Source organism: Corvus hawaiiensis, chromosome 13 (assembly GCF_020740725.1).
Source record: "Corvus hawaiiensis isolate bCorHaw1 chromosome 13, bCorHaw1.pri.cur, whole genome shotgun sequence".
Lineage (NCBI taxonomy): Eukaryota > Metazoa > Chordata > Aves > Passeriformes > Corvidae > Corvus > Corvus hawaiiensis.
In genome coordinates this window covers 3,242,480-3,263,702 of record NC_063225.1, presented here as the reverse complement: position 1 = coordinate 3,263,702, position 21,223 = coordinate 3,242,480, and the positions used below count along the sequence as shown (strand labels likewise).

General features: G+C 41.3%; 1 protein-coding gene across 6 annotated transcripts in view; it reads right to left on the bottom strand.

The window, feature by feature from the left end:
• PDE8A (phosphodiesterase 8A) overlaps positions 1-21,223 on the bottom strand; it is a 153,668-nt gene that overhangs the window by 15,575 nt on the left and 116,870 nt on the right. For 5 of the 6 annotated variants that reach the window (XM_048317769.1, XM_048317770.1, XM_048317771.1 and 2 more), the window contains exons 8-19: positions 20,023-20,160; positions 15,640-15,728; positions 15,003-15,054; positions 14,860-14,902; positions 13,871-13,948; positions 12,838-12,908; positions 12,099-12,263; positions 9,650-9,698; positions 9,225-9,360; positions 6,710-6,908; positions 3,738-3,955; positions 2,778-2,910 (exon numbers count right to left, since the gene is read on the bottom strand). In XM_048317769.1, coding sequence (XP_048173726.1) covers positions 2,778-2,910; positions 3,738-3,955; positions 6,710-6,908; positions 9,225-9,360; positions 9,650-9,698; positions 12,099-12,263; positions 12,838-12,908; positions 13,871-13,948; positions 14,860-14,902; positions 15,003-15,054; positions 15,640-15,728; positions 20,023-20,160 — 1,371 coding nt within the window. The remainder of the gene's footprint in view (positions 1-2,777; positions 2,911-3,737; positions 3,956-6,709; positions 6,909-9,224; positions 9,361-9,649; positions 9,699-12,098; positions 12,264-12,837; positions 12,909-13,870; positions 13,949-14,859; positions 14,903-15,002; positions 15,055-15,639; positions 15,729-20,022; positions 20,161-21,223) is intronic. The other variant, XM_048317772.1, reaches the window with a different exon arrangement.

The following is a 21,223-nucleotide window of genomic DNA, read 5'->3' as shown; positions in this document are numbered from 1 at the left end:
CAGAATAGAAACTCTTGGAAGCAAGGAACATATAAGACTTCTCTGTCACCTAACAAGGTCTTGCTCTACAGTCAGAGCAGGGAAGAAGTAACTAACAATAATGATAATAATAATAATAATAATGTGCTACCAGTTCCTGCAATGTTTTGTACAAAGAGGGAGATACAAAGCAGCAGAAACATTCTGACCTTTTATTAGGTCAGAATAACCATGACATTTTTCAGAAGAAAATTCTTGTGGGGAAGAAAGTTCTTCCTAAAGGAAGAAACCAACAGTAATAAAAAAAATATTTGGTAGTATAGAAGTGGCTCAGAAATACCAGCTCCACAGTCCTCACCAAAATGAGACGCCCAAACCAATTATTTTCCCTCATTTTTAGGTACGTGGAAGGGAAAACAGAAGAAACAAAGTGAGATGTACACACCTCCAAATGCATGGAAAAATTATATATGAAAAAGCCAACACAAAGTGCTGAAAGCTCCAGAAACACAAGCATGGAAATTAGGTATGGAAAATTAGAGATTGTTCAGTTATGGATAGTGGGGAACACCCTGGTAGGTAAACCACCAGGAATCAAGAAAGGATGTTCACCTCTGTGATCTATTCAAACCAAAGGCACAGTTCTACTTGCTGGATGCAGATGCCTTGGGAATAAAATGTGCAAACTGTGCTTAATCCCAGCATCCTGCTCAGAGTGCAGGGGTGTCTCTGCATGTCTGATGTTGGCTTCCTGTCATAGCTTAGGTGACATCATGAAGGGAAATGGGAGGATAAAGGATGCTGGAGCTGGAAAGGATTTTTTTCAGTTTATGAAACAAAAGCAGAAAGGAAACAAACAGAGCAACTTCTCAGCATGGCTCTTTGAACAAATTTATATAAAAATAATAAATAAGAAAAAGAAGTGGAACTGTCCCATTTGGAACAGGCGGTTGGCAGCTCAGCCTGCAAACACTACACTGAGTCACCGCCACGACTAGAAACCAGGCCAGAAAACACACACTGCTGCTGCAGCCAGAGGGACAACAGACTTGAAAGAGGGGCTGACAGTGTTGTTCTGCTCAGCACAGTAAATAATTTGCTTTACCCACTCACACATTACAGGCTTTTTAATAGGAACTTGCCGAACTGAAACTCCCAGCTGAAAGAAGGGAAACATTTTGCTTCTTGTTTTCAATAGAAATTATAAATTCTTTGTCTTTCTTCCCATCCTTGGGCACAATTTGCTGTGAATCACAAATGCCTTATGGGGCAGATTATTTCCCTGCAGTCTCTGGGGCTTAAGAGTAGAACTAAACTCTTGTTGCGTTTTTCTATGTCCCTGTATGTGTTTTTACTCTCTGACTGTACAGGTCCAAGCCCTGTTCTTCAGCAGCACCAGCTGTTCAGCTCCCTGTAATAGGCAAGAATTTGGCTCTTTGGATGCATGCTGCTGCTCAAACAACTGCTGCATCCCAATCCTTGGGGCTGGGAGAAGGGGCTCTGCACACCAAGCCAGGCCAGTGCAGAGCCTTTCAGCAGGACCAGGAGCCCTAGAGAGTTACACACTCCACAGGGCCAGTGCAGTGCACTACATCCAGCAGGAGCAGCTCCCTTGTTCTCCTCCTGCACTGATGCTACTATGCTCATCCAGAGAGGCTGTCCAGCTGGGAACTTAACATCCTTTCTTCTAATTTATTCAGTACAACCAGTGTCCTGCTGGGACTTCGGCTTCACATTCACAGAGTCCCCATTAGCATCGCCGGGTGCCAAGAACAAAGCTAATTCTAGCATATACTCCTGTGGACAAAGGTACAATTCTCCAACTAAGCTCCAGTCTGCTTCTCATGGGTGAAGGAATAAGACCTGTTTCTCTTCCACTCTCAGATAATCAGAAGACTGCCTTCCCCCATTACACACAACAGTCATAAATGTGGCTTTCTAAAAAAACATGGTAAGAAAATACAGAAAACCATCACGGCTCCTACTGACGTTGCCACCAATGCAAACTTTATCATAACCATTTCTGCAAGTCCTCTCTTTGCAAAAATAATTCCAACAAAATTATACACTTATGCTCTTACTATTATACATTATGCTCTTACTGGCAACAAAACTGCTGGTTGAAGCTGTTATTGAAACTGGTGTGGTTTTCCAGACAGAGTTCTTAACAGGCGATTTCTTTGTGTCCATGGGGTTCCAGATGGCTATTGATTATGTCTATATGATACATAATGTCACCATCATCTATTTTAAAGATTAAAAAAGAAAGCAGACAGAAACCCCATGAATGCTGCCAGCCAGCACTGGAGGCTGAGGGTCCTTATTCCCAGAGAATGCACCACATGTCAGCCCACAGACCTGCCCTTATGCTGCACCCCCAGCATGTCCCCTTGGGAGGGAGGGAGCAATTCACCCTCTGTTTTGAAGCAAACCTTGCCTCCTTTGCAGAAACGGCCAGCAACAACGCCTGGTCTTGCCAGTCTGTCCATGGGAGTGATGGGGTTAATCAGAATGGCATTTTTACATGAAAACGTACAGCCCAAGGCTCTGGTTCCAAGTAGGACATCACAGCACTGTGATATTAATGGGGTCCAAGTGAGTCCCACTCACCCTCAAAATGAGCAACAGCCACATTAAGCAGAAGGGCATTCAAACCCAGAGGTGAAAGATGAATCTCCAGTCTCTCTTTCTCCACGTTTCTGATGAACTTTCTCAGAACACCATGTGGGAATCTCCTACTGCCAAGGGTTCCCAGTCCCTGCCTAGGCATTTTAAGGAGGACTTGCAGTGTTGCTTACCCCATTTTCTTCTAGCGCTGCCAAGGGTTTATTAATGCTGTTGACAAACTTGTTGACATGCTCAAAGTGCTTTGTCATTTCTGTTGCTAAGACCATGTCAATAATGACTTGGCGAAGGGTTCGATACTCATTCCTGTTCAAAGAAGGAAACAATTAAGAATGCTGGCTGGTTCACAAAGGGCTGGTTGCTAAAACAAGTCTAACAAAAATGCTACAGACCATTCCTGTTGGAGAGAGGTGCTGGGGAAGAAAGAGCAGTAATAAAGGCTTCGGCAGCTGCATCTGTGTTAGATGGAGTACCTTTGGTGTGTAGAGACATATATGCTCCAGCCATGACTGGTTCTCTAGGAGAAACAGTGCCAGAGCTGGGCAGAAGCAGAGGCACCAGCTGCTTAGGAGGCTGCCAGGACATGCCACACCCACAGGTTCCCAAGGCTTTTAGCACAGACACTCAGCAGTGGCTCACTCTCCAGTCAAATTTTCAGTATTTTCAATATTCAAGCAATATTTTTCTGCTGTATCTTGTGAGGACCAAGGCAATGGTCACATCCTTGCCCTAAATGCTTCTCTGAGGCTGCAATAGCAACAGGTCCTTCATTATCCTGACCACCTCAACAAGGTAGTTAATTTTTGACTGATGCTCTGTGGCTCTTTCTTTCTTTGTTCCCTACGTTCGATGACACAAAGTAACTCTGCTAGACTTGCTCACATTAAGATTTACACTAAGTTTCCTAGGGTCTGCCTTTTTATCCACAGGAGAAACTGACACTGGGGAATCACTTGGAAGTCTTTGCAAAGGAGGCCGAAGCACTCTTCTCTTTCAGAAGCAAATTTCACATGGGCCATGGACAGTTATCCCCAAGGCACTGCCCTCCTCTAGGATGCTTGTTTATCTTATGTTACACAGAGGGACGTGAGAAGTGTTAGTGGGCACACAAGGAGCCTGGGGGTTAAGCTTACCTCTCCATGTTTTTGAATATATTGCATTTGCCATCCCGGGTGGTGAGCTGGAAAGCCAGGGCAGCATGATGGCTCTCCAGCACCGCCGTGTCGTTGTAGAGAATTGCGAGCTCGCTGCCAGCATTGCACAGGAAGGAGTTTGTTCTTCCTGGGTGATCCACGTCATGGACTGTGGCAGCAATGAGCGCAGCAACCTCATCAATCGGATCCAGAGTTTGCTGAAAATAGAAGGGTGCTTAGTTTTCCTGGCGGACTCATTAGAAACCCTATTCTGTCCGTAAGATTGAGCCAAGTTGCTGAGGAATAAAAGCCAAAACTCTGGAGATCAGTAAAGGTCATATGTTCTACACAGAGCAATGGAAAATTCATTATAAGCTTCATTGAACATTGCGTGACTTTTTTGGCCATTTTGTACCTCTTAAATTTTGCCTTAACCACACCTTTGTCACAGTACATCAAATTAAACAAATGTAAAGTAATAAATTAGTTTGTGTTTTCTAGCAACACGGAAACCACCTTCACTTGGAGTTAAGGTACTCGGCTTGGAAAAACGACCAATACTGCTAAAAATTATTCTATTACCACCAGACTCCTTAATTTCCTTTGGCAATTTAATGTGTCCTCATCACGTTCCACTTACGTGCTGCCTAGGTTTACAATTTGAAAGGAATGTTATCCATACATCCAGTTTTTCAGTAACAGTGTCCTGGGGTTACAGCTAAAGCATATTCTATGAAGAATATTTGGTGTTTTGCATCCATGGATAAATTACATGACGTGTTCTATGCTTTCTGTGTCATACTCTGATTCTGGTAGCATGCTGCACTCCATGCTTTATGTCTACTTGCAATGGGCATTGCTTTATGTCTATTTTTATCTATCCTGTCATGAAATACAAAACTCTTTTGACTCTTAAGGTTTTGCACTTAAGTTTTAATACTTTATTAATAGCATAAAGGAGAAAAAGAACTAAGCATCTCAGAAATATTTTGCATACATTGGGAAACTAGCCTTTGTGCTATGTTTATACTGGCATTTGTGAAGGACCACAGATACAAAACAATTATATTAAAAATTTTAATAAAATGAAAGAGACACAAGAGCAGAAATATTCCCCTTTGAATCTGGGAGCAGGGCAGATAATTTTCATTCCAATTAGCTTTAATTTGAGGTCCAAATTCTCTACGGGCCCTCTACTACCATTCAGAATAGTTACACTTGCTAGATGAAAAGACAAACCCTACCCTACTTTACACCTCCTGAAATGATACAATGACTTGGCTTTCCAGGAGCGAGGATATTACTCACTGAGGACTGTCAAGAGAGTCTTGTGCAGAACAAGAGAAGGCAAATAATTATTTCTGCTCTAGTTCACAGCAAGCACTGTCTGAAATACTCTCTGCTGCGTGTTAGCTTCTTCCTCCTTTCTTTCAGCTGCTGCTCATGGGATTCTACTTTTGTGGTATGAAGTTAGGAGAGAGATTTGAGAACAGGCTCTCCTCAGAGGGGTGCACTGACCAGTGTTCAGTCTGGCCGAGAAAGACCTGTGCAAGTGGGAAATGGCCAGAAATTTGAGAATACCCAACGTGCAGGACCACAGCAGTCTACCTGACACTTATTTCACAGGGATTTACAGGACTTTTACACCCAACAAGTCAAGGATTCTAACTTTGCTATCTTAACTCCCATGGCACAGAAGTGGAAATGATTCTGAGAATATGGCTTCAATTTGGGAGCCAGAAAATTTTCCTAGGCAAGTTAGAACTGAGTTCAAATGACAAAAAAAAAAAAAAAAAAAAAGTATTCTCAGCATGAATTTCAGTGGCAGAATTGGGCTGTGTTTAGATTAAGTTGAACTCTGGGCAACCCAAAAGCAGCTGGGCTCTAACTTTGAAGAGATAAAGAGAGAATTTTGAACTTTGATTCTGCTCCTTCTGCTGCTGCAACTATTTTTCTCTTCCTATGCCTACAGAGTAACAGAAATAACATTCTGGAAAAAGAGGAGGCAGTCATGCTTCTGTGGTGTTGAAATGGATCCAGATCTTGTCTGTTTTTCATAGATATTCTTGGGAAGACCAGCTAAACCCTCTGGCAAATCAGGGGCTGAAAAAAATCCAGTGATGTTCTATCCCCACTTGGCATATAGTATTTGTAAATCGGCCTCTGAAGAGCACACTAATGAGCTGCAGCTCCGAGTCAAGGGAATTACTACAGTTTAATGAGCTGTCAGAAGCGTGTTTACAGTCACCAATTTCTCAGCCAGGTGCCCATCACTGGCACTATCCATAGGCAGGCCAGTTCAGAATTTCTCCCCGAGAATGTGACTCAGAAGTATGTCCTACCACTCTAATGCACACACACCAAGCACTGCTTTACTCCCCTTCTCCAGTCTGGGCATGTCAGAGCAAAAGTTGCTCTGATTTATTCTGGTTGTCAGTGGCTCTAATACCCCGGTGGGTGTTACGGTACTGACAAGTAATTTTCTTCAATACTCTCCTCCAATGCACTCTCTACAAGCCTCAGGGCATCTTGTCCAGTGGGTGATATACCCTGCTTTATGGCCTATACTGTCCTGGGAGTCCTTTGCAAAATGACCATCATGAGACATAGGAGATGGTGATTTATCCCATTAAACCTGTATCTGGCATGTACCAGCACAAAAGTAATTGTGTCATTAGCTCACCTATCTGAGAAGGTTTAACTATATGAAGTAGTTTCCCTTGAAAAGAAGGCTTTCTTATTCTCCCATCAAGAATTGTTCAATTCTGTAATACTAGTATCCATCCTTCTACATATACTGAAAGAGAGATCCCAGAATTCATGTAAAGCAGCCCAGTTCTTTGGCCTCAGAGTTACCAAACTGGTTGGCACTAGACAGACATTTGGCTTTTGAATCTGTTTCTGAGAGATCCTTCTTTGATTGCATCCATACTTCCCACCTACACTGTTGCTTATACAGAGTGTGGACTCACCTTCACTCTTTCTTTAGACAAGAAGTAAGCAGTAGCATGCAGCACATCTGCTGAATGAGTAGAATTATGGTAGGAATTGGAGGAATGGTAGTTAGCCTCAATAACTTGTAACCATGACCTCAGAGTGGATTCTGAGCAGTTTAGGAATTCACAGATTCCAAAGCGAGCAAATATTTTGAGACCCAGATAAACCAAAGGCCTGTGGAGAAAAATAAACAGAAAGTTTTAAAACAAATGCAGCTGAAAGAACATGACATAGCATAAACAGTATGAATCCATGCAGCATTTTTAGCTAATGACATGTAAAATGATGTACAAGGACTCGTTACAGCATTACTGTGTCATATACCAGAACTCCAACATACATAAAGTCAACTCTCCCTAATCCCCCCCATGTCAGACAAAGGTGTCTCCAGCTTTTCTCTGTCAGGGAACTGTAATGCACTAATTAATTCATTATCCTGGCTTTATTACCATATGTCTCTATTAGCATCCCGTGGGATTAATTTACTCTTTTTTCTTTTCTTCTTGGCTTCTATTTCGTGAGTTCTTTTACTCAGAGTTTGAATTAAAATGTAGGAGACCAGGAATTCCTTCAGACTTCGTTGTTTATTATATTTTATCTATAACACAGCTGCACAGAGTGTGCCTCCAAGTTAGCAAGGTGGAAAATGGCCGTGAGTTCTGACTTCCAAGGCTTTTTAAGGTCTAAATTATCCAACCAAGTAACTTGGTTTTATTTATAATCCAGTAACTAGCTTTTCATGACCTGCAGTGAGGGATTTTCAGCCCAATAGTCAGAACCCCTAGATCTGAGAAGAAGAAGGAAAAAGGAGAAAGGAAAAAGAAGATCCACACCCAAAATCCTCCATATTGTTGCCTGTATCCCCTAAACCTAATTTTTCTACACCTCTACATATTCCACCCAGTGATAAAACTTTTAATTACACAGCAACAACCTCAGTGTTATCACACAATTTAGGGAGCCTTTCCCAGGGTTTCGGATCGAATACAGTGTGCTTCTGAGGATCACTGCTTGCCTTGTCAGCACTGAAAGGCTGAAATTCTCAGAACCCAGGGATCCAACATGTCTGCTTGGACTTAAGGCAATACTAATAATATATTCATACTTGTGAGTCATTGAAAATCACTTTAATTCTCTGAACAAGTGAACTGCCATTATTTAAACGCAGTAGGAAGCAATCATAATTATACTACTTTTAATAAGAGTACATGCAACAAAGTACTTCCTTTGTCCCTCTGTGGTCCCTCCAGATCAGTAAGAACAGAGCAACTTACCTGGTGATCTCATGCATGTTGGCTGGGATAATTAATTAAGTTACTGCAATGTACCCATTAAATGTTGTAAACCACACAGACTGACTGTATTTTTATGTTTTTCTTTTTAATTACCTATCTGTATCACTTCATTAGAAATCAAAATGCAGCAAAGAATGAAAACCAGCAAGTGGATGTAAATACCTTCATTTAAAATAAAATAATTTTAAAGAAGAATAAAACCCTAGGGGGTTTTGCACCTTTTTGGCTCATAAAACCGTGGTATAAAAATGAAGTGTATATATGTTAACTAAGTGCCTGACATCTTTCTTAGGCTTTGGTTTTGAACACCTTTCAAAGCTCTTACAGATCTGGGATTTTGACAAAGGGTTTAAGATAGTCAATTCATTGCAGGATCTGGCCTCCAAATTAGTGTCTCACAAAAGCTTTTACCTAAGACAAAGCATGATACATGAAACTAGACCCAAAAGGGGAACTTTTGATAAGAATCAGAAGACAAAACCAAGGACTTAAACAGAAAGATCAATTTACAGTCTTGGGGGAGCCTTTGCTGCTAATGAAGCACAGTCTATCAAAACTGCTGATCTGCTTTGGAAAACTTCTGGGATGGAAATTGGTATGCCCTGCTTTTTACCAGTAAATATTCTTCAGTTAAGCTTATACATATAATGTAGCCTGCCAAGATTTTAGAATAAAGACCTTCCTCTAATCCCAGAGAAAGGCAATGGGAATTCTGCAGAAAAGCTGTATTGGAACTGTTCAGGAATAAAACCTACCCAATCAAATGGGAAGAAAATAAAACCTGATCTGTATCAACTGATCAAATCAAGACCAGCATGTTGACTCTGTGTGCGGTTTGCCATAATAAGAATTTGAATCCCCACAAGAAAATAATTTGATTTGTACAACTTTTCTATTTTTGAGTAAAGGAAGGCTTTAAAAAATACGCTGTATTGTCATTATATCATACCAAAGATATATAATCTTCACTTACATCCACTGGGAATTTGCAGGAAATAATGTATGATGTAACAGAAGATATTTAAGATGCACACACAACTAGAAATGACAATGAGAAAATTTCAAGTATCAGACACCGGAAATAAAATTAATTCCATTTTAAAAGCACAGGTAGAGAACTTAAGGATCTGGTTACAGAATGACATTTAAGTCGCTTTTCAGCAACTTCAGTTTATGAGCTCTTGTGTTTACTGACCTTTTATGGGTGGCAGCCTCAAGTTCAAAGATATCAAAATCCCACTGTTCCTCATTTTCCATTGCCTGTGTTATCCGAGGGGGGATGTCATTGAGGGAGATCGGAGAGCTCAGACTGCCAGCGACCTGATGAGTCTCTTTTGAGGAATACAGTTATTACTAGATGTATTAATTAACAGTATATTAAGCAGCATATTTAATAGTGAGATACAATTTTACTGATTGACCATGCTTTCTCTTCTGTAGTAACACCCAGCAACTCTTGTTTCTATAAAGCTCAGTAATGCTGCAGAAAAATGCTTACAGATAAAAAAACCCCCAACACAAAAAATGCGCATAAAAAAGAACATCTAATCACATTTCCCCTGTTTCTTAAATTTTTTGCACATGTTCTAGTATCTCAGTAGCTGCCAAATTAAAACTTACGTTTTGCTGACAATATGTATTCATTCCCTGATAATCTTCGTAAACCATCCTGTTAAATAAAAGTTGCAAGTTAAATGCAGGGCATTGCACAAAAGGTCTAGGAGATGATGACTCCAAATAGCAGCACAACAACTTCAGAGAAGCCTGACTGCAACCTGTCACAGTCACCAGAGCCGCCTCTCCCTTATTTGTCTGTACTGTTGAGATTGGCCTGTTTTACATACAGCTCCTAAGAGATGAGAAACTGCAGGCTAGGGGATACCATATGGACTCAGACAGGTAAAAACTCAAGTTTCTCAGGTGCAGACGGAGGTCTGGAATTGCAGCCTCACATCTGTCTTTGTCTGGACAACATGCACACAAGTTGTGGGTCTTTGAGTGCCACAAAGCAGACACGGTGCGTCCACGCACTTCCCACCAACAAGCAAAGGTGGGTGGTAGGAGGAAGTGGATGGAGATATTCCCCTGCTCTCCTGCCCTGGTATTAGCAGATCCAGACACCTCAGCGGCAGAAGAATCTCATGGCTGCAGGGGAAGAAATTACTCTGAGGCTTCCTTTCCATCACACAGAACGTATGGTTGTTTATTCTTCAGTTCAGTGCCTCCTAGGCTTAATTCTGGCATGATGCCTAGATGTGAACACTGAGATGATGGATTAAAACTAACAGAATTATGTATTTAATATTTACTTTTCGTTTTATAATTCTAAATGCTGTGGCCCAAATCCTGCTTGCTCTTTTGAGGTTACAGCTGTTAGCTCATGTTTAGCCCACGATGTAAAAAAACAGTGCTTAAAAAAAAAAATTTCTGAATGCACTTTACTAAAAATGTTATTCACACCAAGTATAGCAGAAGTAAATGTGGATCCTGTAGCTGAACATGGAATATCTGCTCTTAAAAGAACTGTTACATCAAATTTTTATTTTCACATTTGTAAGTAAATGAGTCTGGAGTTTTGTGATTTAAAAGGAAAGGGAGTACAACAGTGGCTGCTCAATAGAAATATTTAAGACACCAGATGCCGCCTATCATTTAGAATCAAAGATCAGTTCTTTAAGAGTTGAAATAGCAGGTGTAATTGTATCTGGTAAATCTATCTTTGAACTCCAAATGCCCTTCCTGCTTGAGAGTTCAAATCCAATAATGTATTACTTGTCCCCTTCTCAGACATAACTTCTGAACACAAATGGAACAATACGATTCTGTTTTCTGCAGACCATTTGAGGGTAAAATGTTTCTCTCTGATAACTTTAAAACTCACACCATGCCATATGCTCTGAAATGAATTTTCTCAGCTTTTCTTACTGCTCCATGAAAGAGCCTTTGGTTTATTTTAAGTAAGGATTTTATATTTTGCAACATTGTTATCTTCATGTTTGGGGACCAAATACAATCGGAATAGAAATGCATGTGAGAATCAACAATCCACAAAAAGGAGAAAACAGTTGAGTTTATGGACTCTTATGTATTCAGCAGGAGAAAAGACTCTCACTTTGAGACTAATGATTGTATGTATCAATATCCTTCCTCTATTTTTCTAGTTAAGGTAACAATAAATTTTGTCTACTCAGTTAGTAAATACAATCCAGTATGAACCATCCAGGTCTTCTCCTGGAATTCTTGGAGTCTCCCATATGTTTCTCCCCATTAGATATTTGCTGTGGTATTTCAAAAGGCAAAAATACACATAAACTATTTGAAGATTCTGATAGAGACTACAAAGGCATCACGATAGCTCCAACATGAAATTATAATAGCCCAGAGACATCTCTGAAAAGTTCACATCTTGTGAGCCTTTTTGCATCTAACACACTGTAAATTTTTTTCCTGACATAGCCTTTCACATGCAACCTACAGACTAATGAGAACACATATCCTTAAGGCACAGGTAACATTCATCTAAACTCATCTTGTTACCATCAGGAGGGTCAGACTCTGGGCTCTGAAGGTTTGGGTTCAGTTCTTGCTTCGCTACGTGCCCTTTGTTCAGCTTTAGGTACCATGATACAGGTACAAATATAATCCAAGAAACAGCAACAGAAATATGTATTTTGCATTCTTTTGAAAACACATTCTTTTGGTAGACTGAAAAGCGCCCCCAAAACATGTCATTCTAGTCTTAATAAATGCAAGTATCTGGTTCTCTTTCTTTCCTCCTCTCCCATCTATACCTTACTCAAATGAATCATATTGAAAAAAAAAAAGAACTGTTTTTACTTTCCATTTCTAGCTAAACTAATGTTTTAATGGGGCTGGTCAATTTTCTTCCCATTTTCAGAGCTACATTATTCAAGTAGAGGGGGGGAAAGTCTACAAAAAGAGGTGTGCAGTTTTTCCTGAAAATCTGGCATTGTAGAGGCAGAGCTCGTGGCAGATGATAAAGATCAAGTAACTGGGAAAATCAGGCAGAGAACATTATCAAGAGCTGTTTGTGGCAGTAAGTACTTACTGTCATTAACCCTCCAACAAGGTCACTTGTATGTGGATCCTCATCTTTTGTCCCCAGTTGTGGAGAGTACAGTTCAGTGGTTCTTAAAATCTCCAAAGCCCGGTCTAAAGCTTCTGCAACTGGCATGGGACTGCTCTCTTGTGCAGCATTGATGATGTTTATTACCTAATGTAGCATTAGACATATTGTGAACTTAGAAGTGATTTTAAAAAAACACACACACTCATTAATTACTATGGGAAACTCAGGAAAATAACAAGATCTAAAACTTTAATCTGCATGGAGGAAAATCAAAATGAAAGGGATATTACTGAAACACTGATGTTTGCCACCGACTCTGGGAATAAGATCATGGCTCTAAAGACAGCAATCTTATTAATGAGTTTCCCCTCCAAGGCACAGCCTCAAAATGTCTCTGAATGGATTTAATGTAACTTTCTCTCACTTGCCTCTCTCGATTTATTAAAGAGCTGATTTTTGACAAATCCTTGAATGGTTTCAGAAAGCAGTTGACAATCCATAAGTAAGAAGGAGGAACTCCAGTCCCTCCTTCTTAAAAAGGATCACAGGATGGCTGACCCCATGGATGGCACTCTACCGAGCAGGTCTGGGAGATCTTTGCTCAGAGTTATCTGGCTTTTTGGAGCTACAGCAGTGGGCAGGTGGAACAGGGGAAGGGGTTGCAGCAGAGGCTGGTGCTGCCTGGGTGCTGCCCTGGAGCCTTGTGCTGTGACCATACCTTGGTGATGGGTGCCTCGATAGTCATGGAATGGACCCTGGCCATGGAGGAGCGGCGCCGCTGGGAGCTGCCTGTGTGCAAAACAGAGCAGGATTTGTACAAGGCCCGACAAGAGGATGCAGCCAGGAACTCCTGAGGCCTTTTCTGCACTGCTTACCCTGCTGTGCCTTTCAGAGGCAATCTATTGCAGAATGCATACACATGCTTGTGATGCTGGGGACACGCAAATGCAAAGAGATGCTGGCTGAACCACTGATGTCCCTGATTCGAGGTAAGTGGCTGTGACAGCCTGGCAAAATCAGGGCTCTGCTTTTTTATTTAAACTAATTAAAATATTCAGTTACAAACTCAGTTAAAAGACTACACAGATGTGTGTGTATAAACTGGCAGGCACAGGTAGGTAACCACTGAATTTAGATTATTACAGGATGTATCTACTCTTGCTGCCTGATGCAATATGACAAGTCATAATGAGTCAGCTTCCAAGCTGAGGTAAATCACTGAAGCTCTTTTGAAGTGGGTACCTATCCCAAATAAAAACAGCAGAGGTTCTGGCCTATTATTCATTGGAAATTTAAAAACAAATGTTTTATATTGGTTAGCAATTTTGGTTCTGCAGAGGAAAGGTCAAGATGAGACTTTTCTGGATATTGTGCTACCTATAAAATGCAGACAAATCTCTGTTACTCATTGTGCTGAGCTGTTCTTAAGAGGAAGAATCAGTGCTATTTTTGCTATACTGGAGCATGGCTGTATTCTCACTGCCACAGACATGCTTCACTAGTGTATGCTGCCTAGGCTGTGATGAGGTATGGTTTAACAAAAGCATGTATCAGCAACAGTTTTGAGTATGTGACTCATCTATCAAGTTCGGGGTGATCTAACAGAGAAAAATACAGTAAGAAAACAAACTGAGAAAAAAATCATAATATATTTATCAAGAGAAGAGGTAAGAAATGTAGTAATTTGTGTATTGGGTTTGCATGACAACTCCAACTCAGCCAGACCCAACACAGTGAGTTGTTTCACATACCATCACTCCCTCGTGATGTTGTGGATCTGACATCCAGGGATCCCTTCCTCATGTCTTTGTGTCTGCAAGTCTGAGTATCTGTGAAGAAAAGGATATTGCATAATGACACAAAGTTTTGACTAAGATGTGTGTTAAGGGAACTGAAGCTCAGAAAAGCCTGGCAGCAGCTGAGTGACGCTGACCTCAATGCTTCAGTAGATGAGAGCTGATGAAAGTGCCTTTTAAAGCTCTTGCCCTATTACACTGTCCTGAACCCAGCCAAGTTCTCAGGCAGAACATGCCTAAATGTCTGTGCAGAAGGAAACAGTGTGGAGGGAAAAGCTCCTCTCTTGCCACTGTGACACAATTGCAGTTGTGAACACAGCTTGTGCAGCACACCTGAGTTCACTCAAGTAACCACTGCCACCAAGAACTGGGTAGGCCAAAGCAGAGCACATGCCAACAAACCAGGCAGGGTGTCCCAGGTTCCTTATGGACTCCAAGATTCAGCCTGTGCTAAGACTACACCTAACAAGTACCTACAGCATGGATGCCAAGGATGTCCTCATTGAGGGTGAATGGCAGTGTTGGCCATCCTCATTTCCACCCACATGCAAATTCCCCACAGTGCAGACACAGGTGCTACAGAGCAGCCACAGCAACACGATGACATGACAGCATCCTTCTCATTTCTAATTCTGCCACAGGGATCCAGCACCTACAGCTGAACTGTGGCACTGACTCCAGCAATACCACCATACCAACTTGGGGCCCTGTGACTGTGATTTCAAAGGTGGGTTGCTTTATGTCACCTCTAAAATAAGTGAGGCAGGTAGACAGGGGGCTTGTATTTACTTTCCTGCCTTTTGGGTTGGATTCCCAGCTTATCACTAGGCAAACAGGACTGTTCTGTGAAACTGTGTTTTTAGTCAAATCACTGACAGTGAGTGGCCTTTATTCTCTCCCCAGGCATGTTCTCCACTTATTGGGACAGAAGAGACGTGTCGTACCTGTCTGAGATTCAGCCTGAATACATTCACATGTCTTCTCCACCTGAAATTCAGCATGAGAAATCCAGTTATTCAGAACTTTGCCATTATTTTGGAATACTTAGGGCTCAAACTAAAGTGAGCATTGCACTATTTTCACTTACCTTATTGTTGTCATTGCACAGTCTACTAATTGACACATAGTGTCTAATCTTTCTGTAGGCAAAAAACAGTGTTGTTAATTCCCATCCAAACCTCAGCTCTAATTCAGTGCTGACACTTGGGTGCTCCAGAGGCTCGATTTGGGGACTAAGTGGAAGTTGCACAAAAACCTAGACATGCTTGAATTTTTGCCTGTGATCAAAGCACACAGTGACCTCATCACGGAGCAACCTTTGGCAACAGCCACGAAAGGAGCATGGAAAAGTGAGCATGGAAGGACATGGTACAGGTGCCCAGTGAAACAGGACACGGGTCCTGGTGGTACCAACACAATGCACAGGAAGACAGGAGGGTGCACTTGCACTTCAGGGTAGAATTAGAAAGTCAGAGTCACAAGTGAGCACATCTGCATCTTTGGCTCCTTTTGGGGGAGAATTAGGAGTATTTCACTTTCCCTGCTGGCAGCATGTAAAGTTGATTTTGCCCCAAGGAATTAAGTGCAGAGGTCCGAGGCACCCTTCCTTGCATAAACTTCCATTATACTCAGTAGCAGGATAACCCAATATCTGCTGAAAGCAACTGAACTCTAAACTGAGCCTTCATTCAGACACAAATCATGGCTTTAGCTTTCATACTTACCCTCCCTGTCCAATGACAGGTAGTATCTTCACATTTTGTTGTATGCTATCTCCATTTTTCTTTTTCGCATAGTACATTCCTTGCCATTCCTGAAAAAATAATTCAAGTGGGAGGAAGTTCAGCTAAAACACAAAGAGAAGCTGTAGCTTCATACCTTCTTTTCACTGAAAGCTGTCTCACAATACAGAACCAGGCAGGACTGGCTAAACTGTGCTCAAACCCTCACATTTCTCCCCTGTAAGTAACCTACTGGTCATTGTGTTGCTGCCAATGCACAGAGAACTTCCAGAGGGGCAGCCTGGGAATACTCTGATGGCAACAGCTGGACCTCAGGAGCTGTGGGAATCAGAACCACACATTCTCTTCCCCATCCTACCTCAATGGTGTTGCAGCTCATTTTGGGGAGACCTAGCAAGGAGCCCCGTAAAAGCAGGAGCTCAGACCAGCCTCTGCCTGGAGCAGAGTCCCCCCGGGGCTGCAGGTGTGGGTTCCCCCAGGGATCCGGGACAGGAAGGTCACTGCAAAGCTGTTACACTGCTCTGATCACCTTCCCTGCTGGATGCACTCTCTCCTGCATGCTTGGGATGTCTTATCACTGGCGAACATTGAATATATCTGTGACTAAAAGTGCTTTGATATCCCAGCACATTTACTTTCCATACTGTCAGTTCACTATGAAAAAGCAGCAGAGATTTAATCTGGTTTTTTTTTTTAAAGCAGAAGAGAGCCCAGCAGAATAGCTCCTGGATTCTGCCTCCCCTCTAAAAGCACTCTGGTTTTGGGATTGCCTATGTGTTTCCATCCCTAGAAGAGCTGTTGGTGGTCTCTTTTAACAGATGCATATTTTGAGCTGGGCCTTTACTAAATACCATGTGATTAATGAATAATTGAATCCATCTTGCACGTTCACTTAACACAAACTGCTTGTGCCAATTGCTGTATTTCCATTGAGTTCAACAAACTTTAGATCAGATCTTAAATATTGTGTGCCTTTACAAGGCACACAGTACATATTTATTTATGTGGGACTGACAGATTTCACAGTCAAGCAGGCCAGAGCACAGGTACAGAGAGAATAGTTTTACATTTATGTAGATGGAGCCAGCAAATAAAGACTCCAGCCCACAGAGAACTGCATGGTGACAGGCTGTACAGAAAAAAATATGAAAGGCTTTTCTGAGGATCTGTCAGAAGAGAATTGTGCATAACAAACTGTGTAGTGAGCATAATGTCTTCTGTGAGCTGCTTGAGGAATACAAATAAAGATAAAGCAAGCACCGCAAAATTCAATGCTCTCATAATTAAAACTATGCATATCAATAGTTTCCTGACAACCAGGATGAGGTAGAGATGAGTAATTGATCTCTAACTCAGGTAATAAACCCAGGATGTGCACAAAGGGGTGAAGTCATAAGCTACAGATTGGATAATTCCCTCATTGAAATCGCATCCTTTTCAAGGCAGGTTATTCACTAATGTGCTCTTCTTAGTCAACAGATCGATTTTTCAACTTGTGAATTTCTAAAACCTGTTAAACTGTGGCAGGAAATGTGTGAGGGAAAAGGTCAGCACAATTCTGAGAAACAGGAGGTCCAAGCCAAACTCCTGCTGGTAGGTAAAGCTCTCCCAGGGATGTTACTTAAATGTATTTTAAGAACACCATATGCTCTCTCCCAGAGCCTCTGTCAGCAATCCAACAGAAAAGAGCTATTCCCAAGACGTGCTGTCAGTCAAGCCCATGGTTATGTCTCCACTGGAGCCACACAAGCACCATGACCAGTCCCTGCTGTGGGCAGTGCTGGGATCAAACAAGAGCAAACACCATGCACAGCAAACCCCAGAGTGCCGCCCCTCACAGTGAATCAATGCTGAGGTTTCAAACTCCATGAAGAAGGCCAAGGCACACACCTATCCACTGAGCACTCACACAGGCACAGTAAGGAACCCCCCAGTTCAGCCTTCCTTTTAGACTGGGGCTTCTTGCACTAGACAGCAAAGTTCAGCAAACTGCTTGTAGAAAGCAGAGCAAACCAAAATAAACACAGGACCTCACGAACACGATCTCCCAGAACCGAAGGCTGAGTTAGGAAGGTGCTGCCATAGACCTTCATCACAGAGTGTGATTGCTCTCCCACCCTCTCTGGGAAGACCTTGTGTGAAAAACTTGCAAACAGTTCCCAAGCAGCAGGAGGAACTGCATGTCTTGTCTGCTTTATCAGTAGCTATTCATCTCACTTCAGAAAAAACCAAACTAAGAGCTTCGTGTCAAACTGTGGAGATCAGACGCAGCAAGAATTCTAGTCAGAATTGCACATTTCATCTTAATGGATGCAATCTGAATCATGAAACAGAAGAATGAAGAAAAGCACAACATTTTTTTAACTCCTCAAGTATGGATAGATGGATGTTTCAATAACATTGGCTTCTGGCAAATTACAGGCAGCTGTAGGAACAAAAAATTAACTTCCAGAGATAAGGTTTTTACTAAGAGAAACAACATCCTGACCCAAGAATTCCTATGTATCATGCAATTATCAATTTTTGAGTATAACACCTATGAAGTTCTGTTTGAATATACTGAACTTGCTCACAGTACTAGAGGTGAAATGCTGCAAGGCTCCATCTTCCTGAATTCCATTTAAAGGCATGAGATAAATTTCATGCAGCTCAGATTTTTCCAAAGATCAGAAAAACTTGCTTTCTATTATTTTTATTACTATGTTAGTATGGTACCAGGTTTGTTCAAAACAGAGCAGTCAAACAGGACAGGAGAGTATCACAACAGCAGTTTCCTTTTGTTGATATGCTGTAACCTACAGTAGCCAATATATGGCCTATTGTAGTGTAGTCTTTTAAATTTAGGATATAAAGAAATCACAAGCCTGAAAACTACACACAGACCATGTCAGAATGATCCAGGTATCTCAGGCACCTCTGAAAATGCTGTAGCATCTTGACCCAAATGATCTCAAAACTTCAAGTATTTCAAAGGTTGTTCCTCGCAGTTAACATCTACTTGCAAATGCTTCCTGTAATAATTTAATTGGCAATTCATTTTTATATTAATATAAATGTAAGGTTGCATAGATTACATATATGAAATGTTCCAAGGGGAAACACAAAACACCTGCAAACAGCTGAAGCTGTCCCAGACAGAGAGGTTTAAGTAGGTAGTATTTCATTAGCCCTCACTGTTCAACTCACACAGTTGGGAGTAAAATTAGTACAAGGAAGGAGTTGAATTAGGTTTAAATTTCTATCGTTCACAGAGTGAAATATATTTCTGTTACTAATGAAATTTTTATCAGCCCATTTGAAAATTTATCACTTCATATCTTGATGGTGTGGATTTAAGGCCTGACCTATCTAATGTATTTGAATTAGAACTTAATAAACACTCCCTCCTAACATGAGTTCTGTATTGCACACATTTACCAAAATAACTTCAGTCAGGCAACAGAGGTGTGAAGCACCATAATCCAAACTATTGTCTGTGGCTGGGATCTCTTCCAACAGGCCAACACACGTGGAAATGAGCGACACATTCTCCTCGAAATGCACGTGGAATCTGCACCCAGCTTTTGTCGCTGTGTCAGCACCCTGACCTACAGAGCACGACTCACCACAGCTTTGCATCTGTGCTTGTGCATCCCTGTGTGCCATGATTCACTTTGGCATCTCCCTGCTCTGTGCCATGTCGTGCTGCTTCCCACACAGAGTCCCAATGACCCAACCAGCTCTCCTGACCCCCAGCCTGGGCCTTGGCACATCACCCAACACACCCATTCCCAAAGCTCTCTGTGCAACCTCCACGATCTCTTCCTACAGAGCACTGTGTCACATTCAGTGACATCAGAAACCAGCTCATCTCTGTGCAATGAGCATTTCTAATGGAAATCCATTAGACAGCTCCCATGCCATTAGGGAATTAAACAGATTGGCAGCTGGCAGCTGACACTGCCTATCACTTTCAAGTGATATTGCAAATGTCTCCTTGGTATTTTTACAGTCTGAACTTGCAAATCAGCTTCCACATTTCTTGGTGAAATACTTCAATATGGTACTTTTCTCATTTACATGGCACCAGATAACATGTGCATCCATCTCATTTTTCTTCGGTACTCCCACACCATTTGCTACAAACAGCATAAATTATAAAGAAATGCAGAAAGTCACTTATTTTTGCAAAACAAGTACCTCTACCAAGCAAGAAGAGAGAAAGAAGCCCTGAAAAAAACGAACGTTTTTTTACTTCCTGTTCTTGTTTTAAGTAAGTTGCAAATGCTACGTGTCTGTGAAGCTGCAAGTCACAATGTGTGTCACTGCTGGACCACAACAACCTTTACAGGTAGCAAATAAAAGTGATACAACGCCATTACTCACCTTTCCTATCTTTATGCAGGAATTAATAGTATCTAGGAAATCAGCTTTTTTTTCATTTATAGGCACTTCTGTTAATTCCTTTTCTATTAGTTCACCTATCTGATAGCCCATCATCGTTTCAAAAGCAGGATTGACGTACTGAAATAAAAACAAACAAATACCGATTCAACATTATACTTAAAGCACAACAGAATCCCCTTTTTTGTTTGTTTAACCAGGAGATCTCTTTCCCAGCCCAAAATAAATGTCTGCATGCTCTATTCCTGAGAGAGATGTTCACATTTTTTTCTTTGTGAAGCAAACCAGGAAATTTCCATGCTAGAATAGTTGAGCAGAGTGTGTGCATGTCAGCAAAGAGAGGGAAATTATGCAAGCAGCTGAGTATCACATATCCACAGAGTTTAGACAGACAATATAAATTCCTGAAAAATGGGCTCTGTCAGTTCCCAAACCAATAAACCTCAAACCTACCTCAGTGTTCCTACAAATCACAAACTGGATGGTGGGATACCATAGGAATATTAGCCATATCTCTTGTCAAATCCATCATCTTATCATGCTTAAGGGCCAACCATCACTATTCCCCTGTCCAGGCAAAGCCCAGCCAAGCAGAGCAGAAGTGGAATTTAATAAAGCAGTTTCTCCCTAGAGGGAATGTTGCATCTCACTGCAGTTTTTGTGTCAGTTCTCTCATACTCTGGGGCTGTCAGCAGAGGGACAAAATTTGGTCTGAAAAAAGCATATTTAAAACAACTTCAGGATGTGTTCTGTTGTTTTTGTAAAAGGGATGGAGCAGGCACATCCTTCAATGAAGTTGCCACTGTCAAGATTTGGGTCAAGAAGGTACAATTTGTATGCATGTTATAATTCCCAGAGGCTTAGACGGAAGCTCTTTATTGATAATAAAATCACTCCTCACTGCTTCATAGCTAGGGATGGAACTAACTCCTTTGAAAAGATCATGGTTTTCAGAACTGCAAACCTAAGCACAATTTCTTTTCCCTGTTTTAAAAAAATTTCTAAAAGAGGATTACATTCAAAAACAGTTGGCCCAAAAATACATCCAACAGTACCAGATTTTAGAAAAGAAAAAGTAAAATTATTTAAATAGAACATCCATTAGATTTTAAGGAGCATCAAATTAACATACAATATTTTTGGAAAAGAATGCATATAAGCCAGTGGCTGCATTCATTCTTGA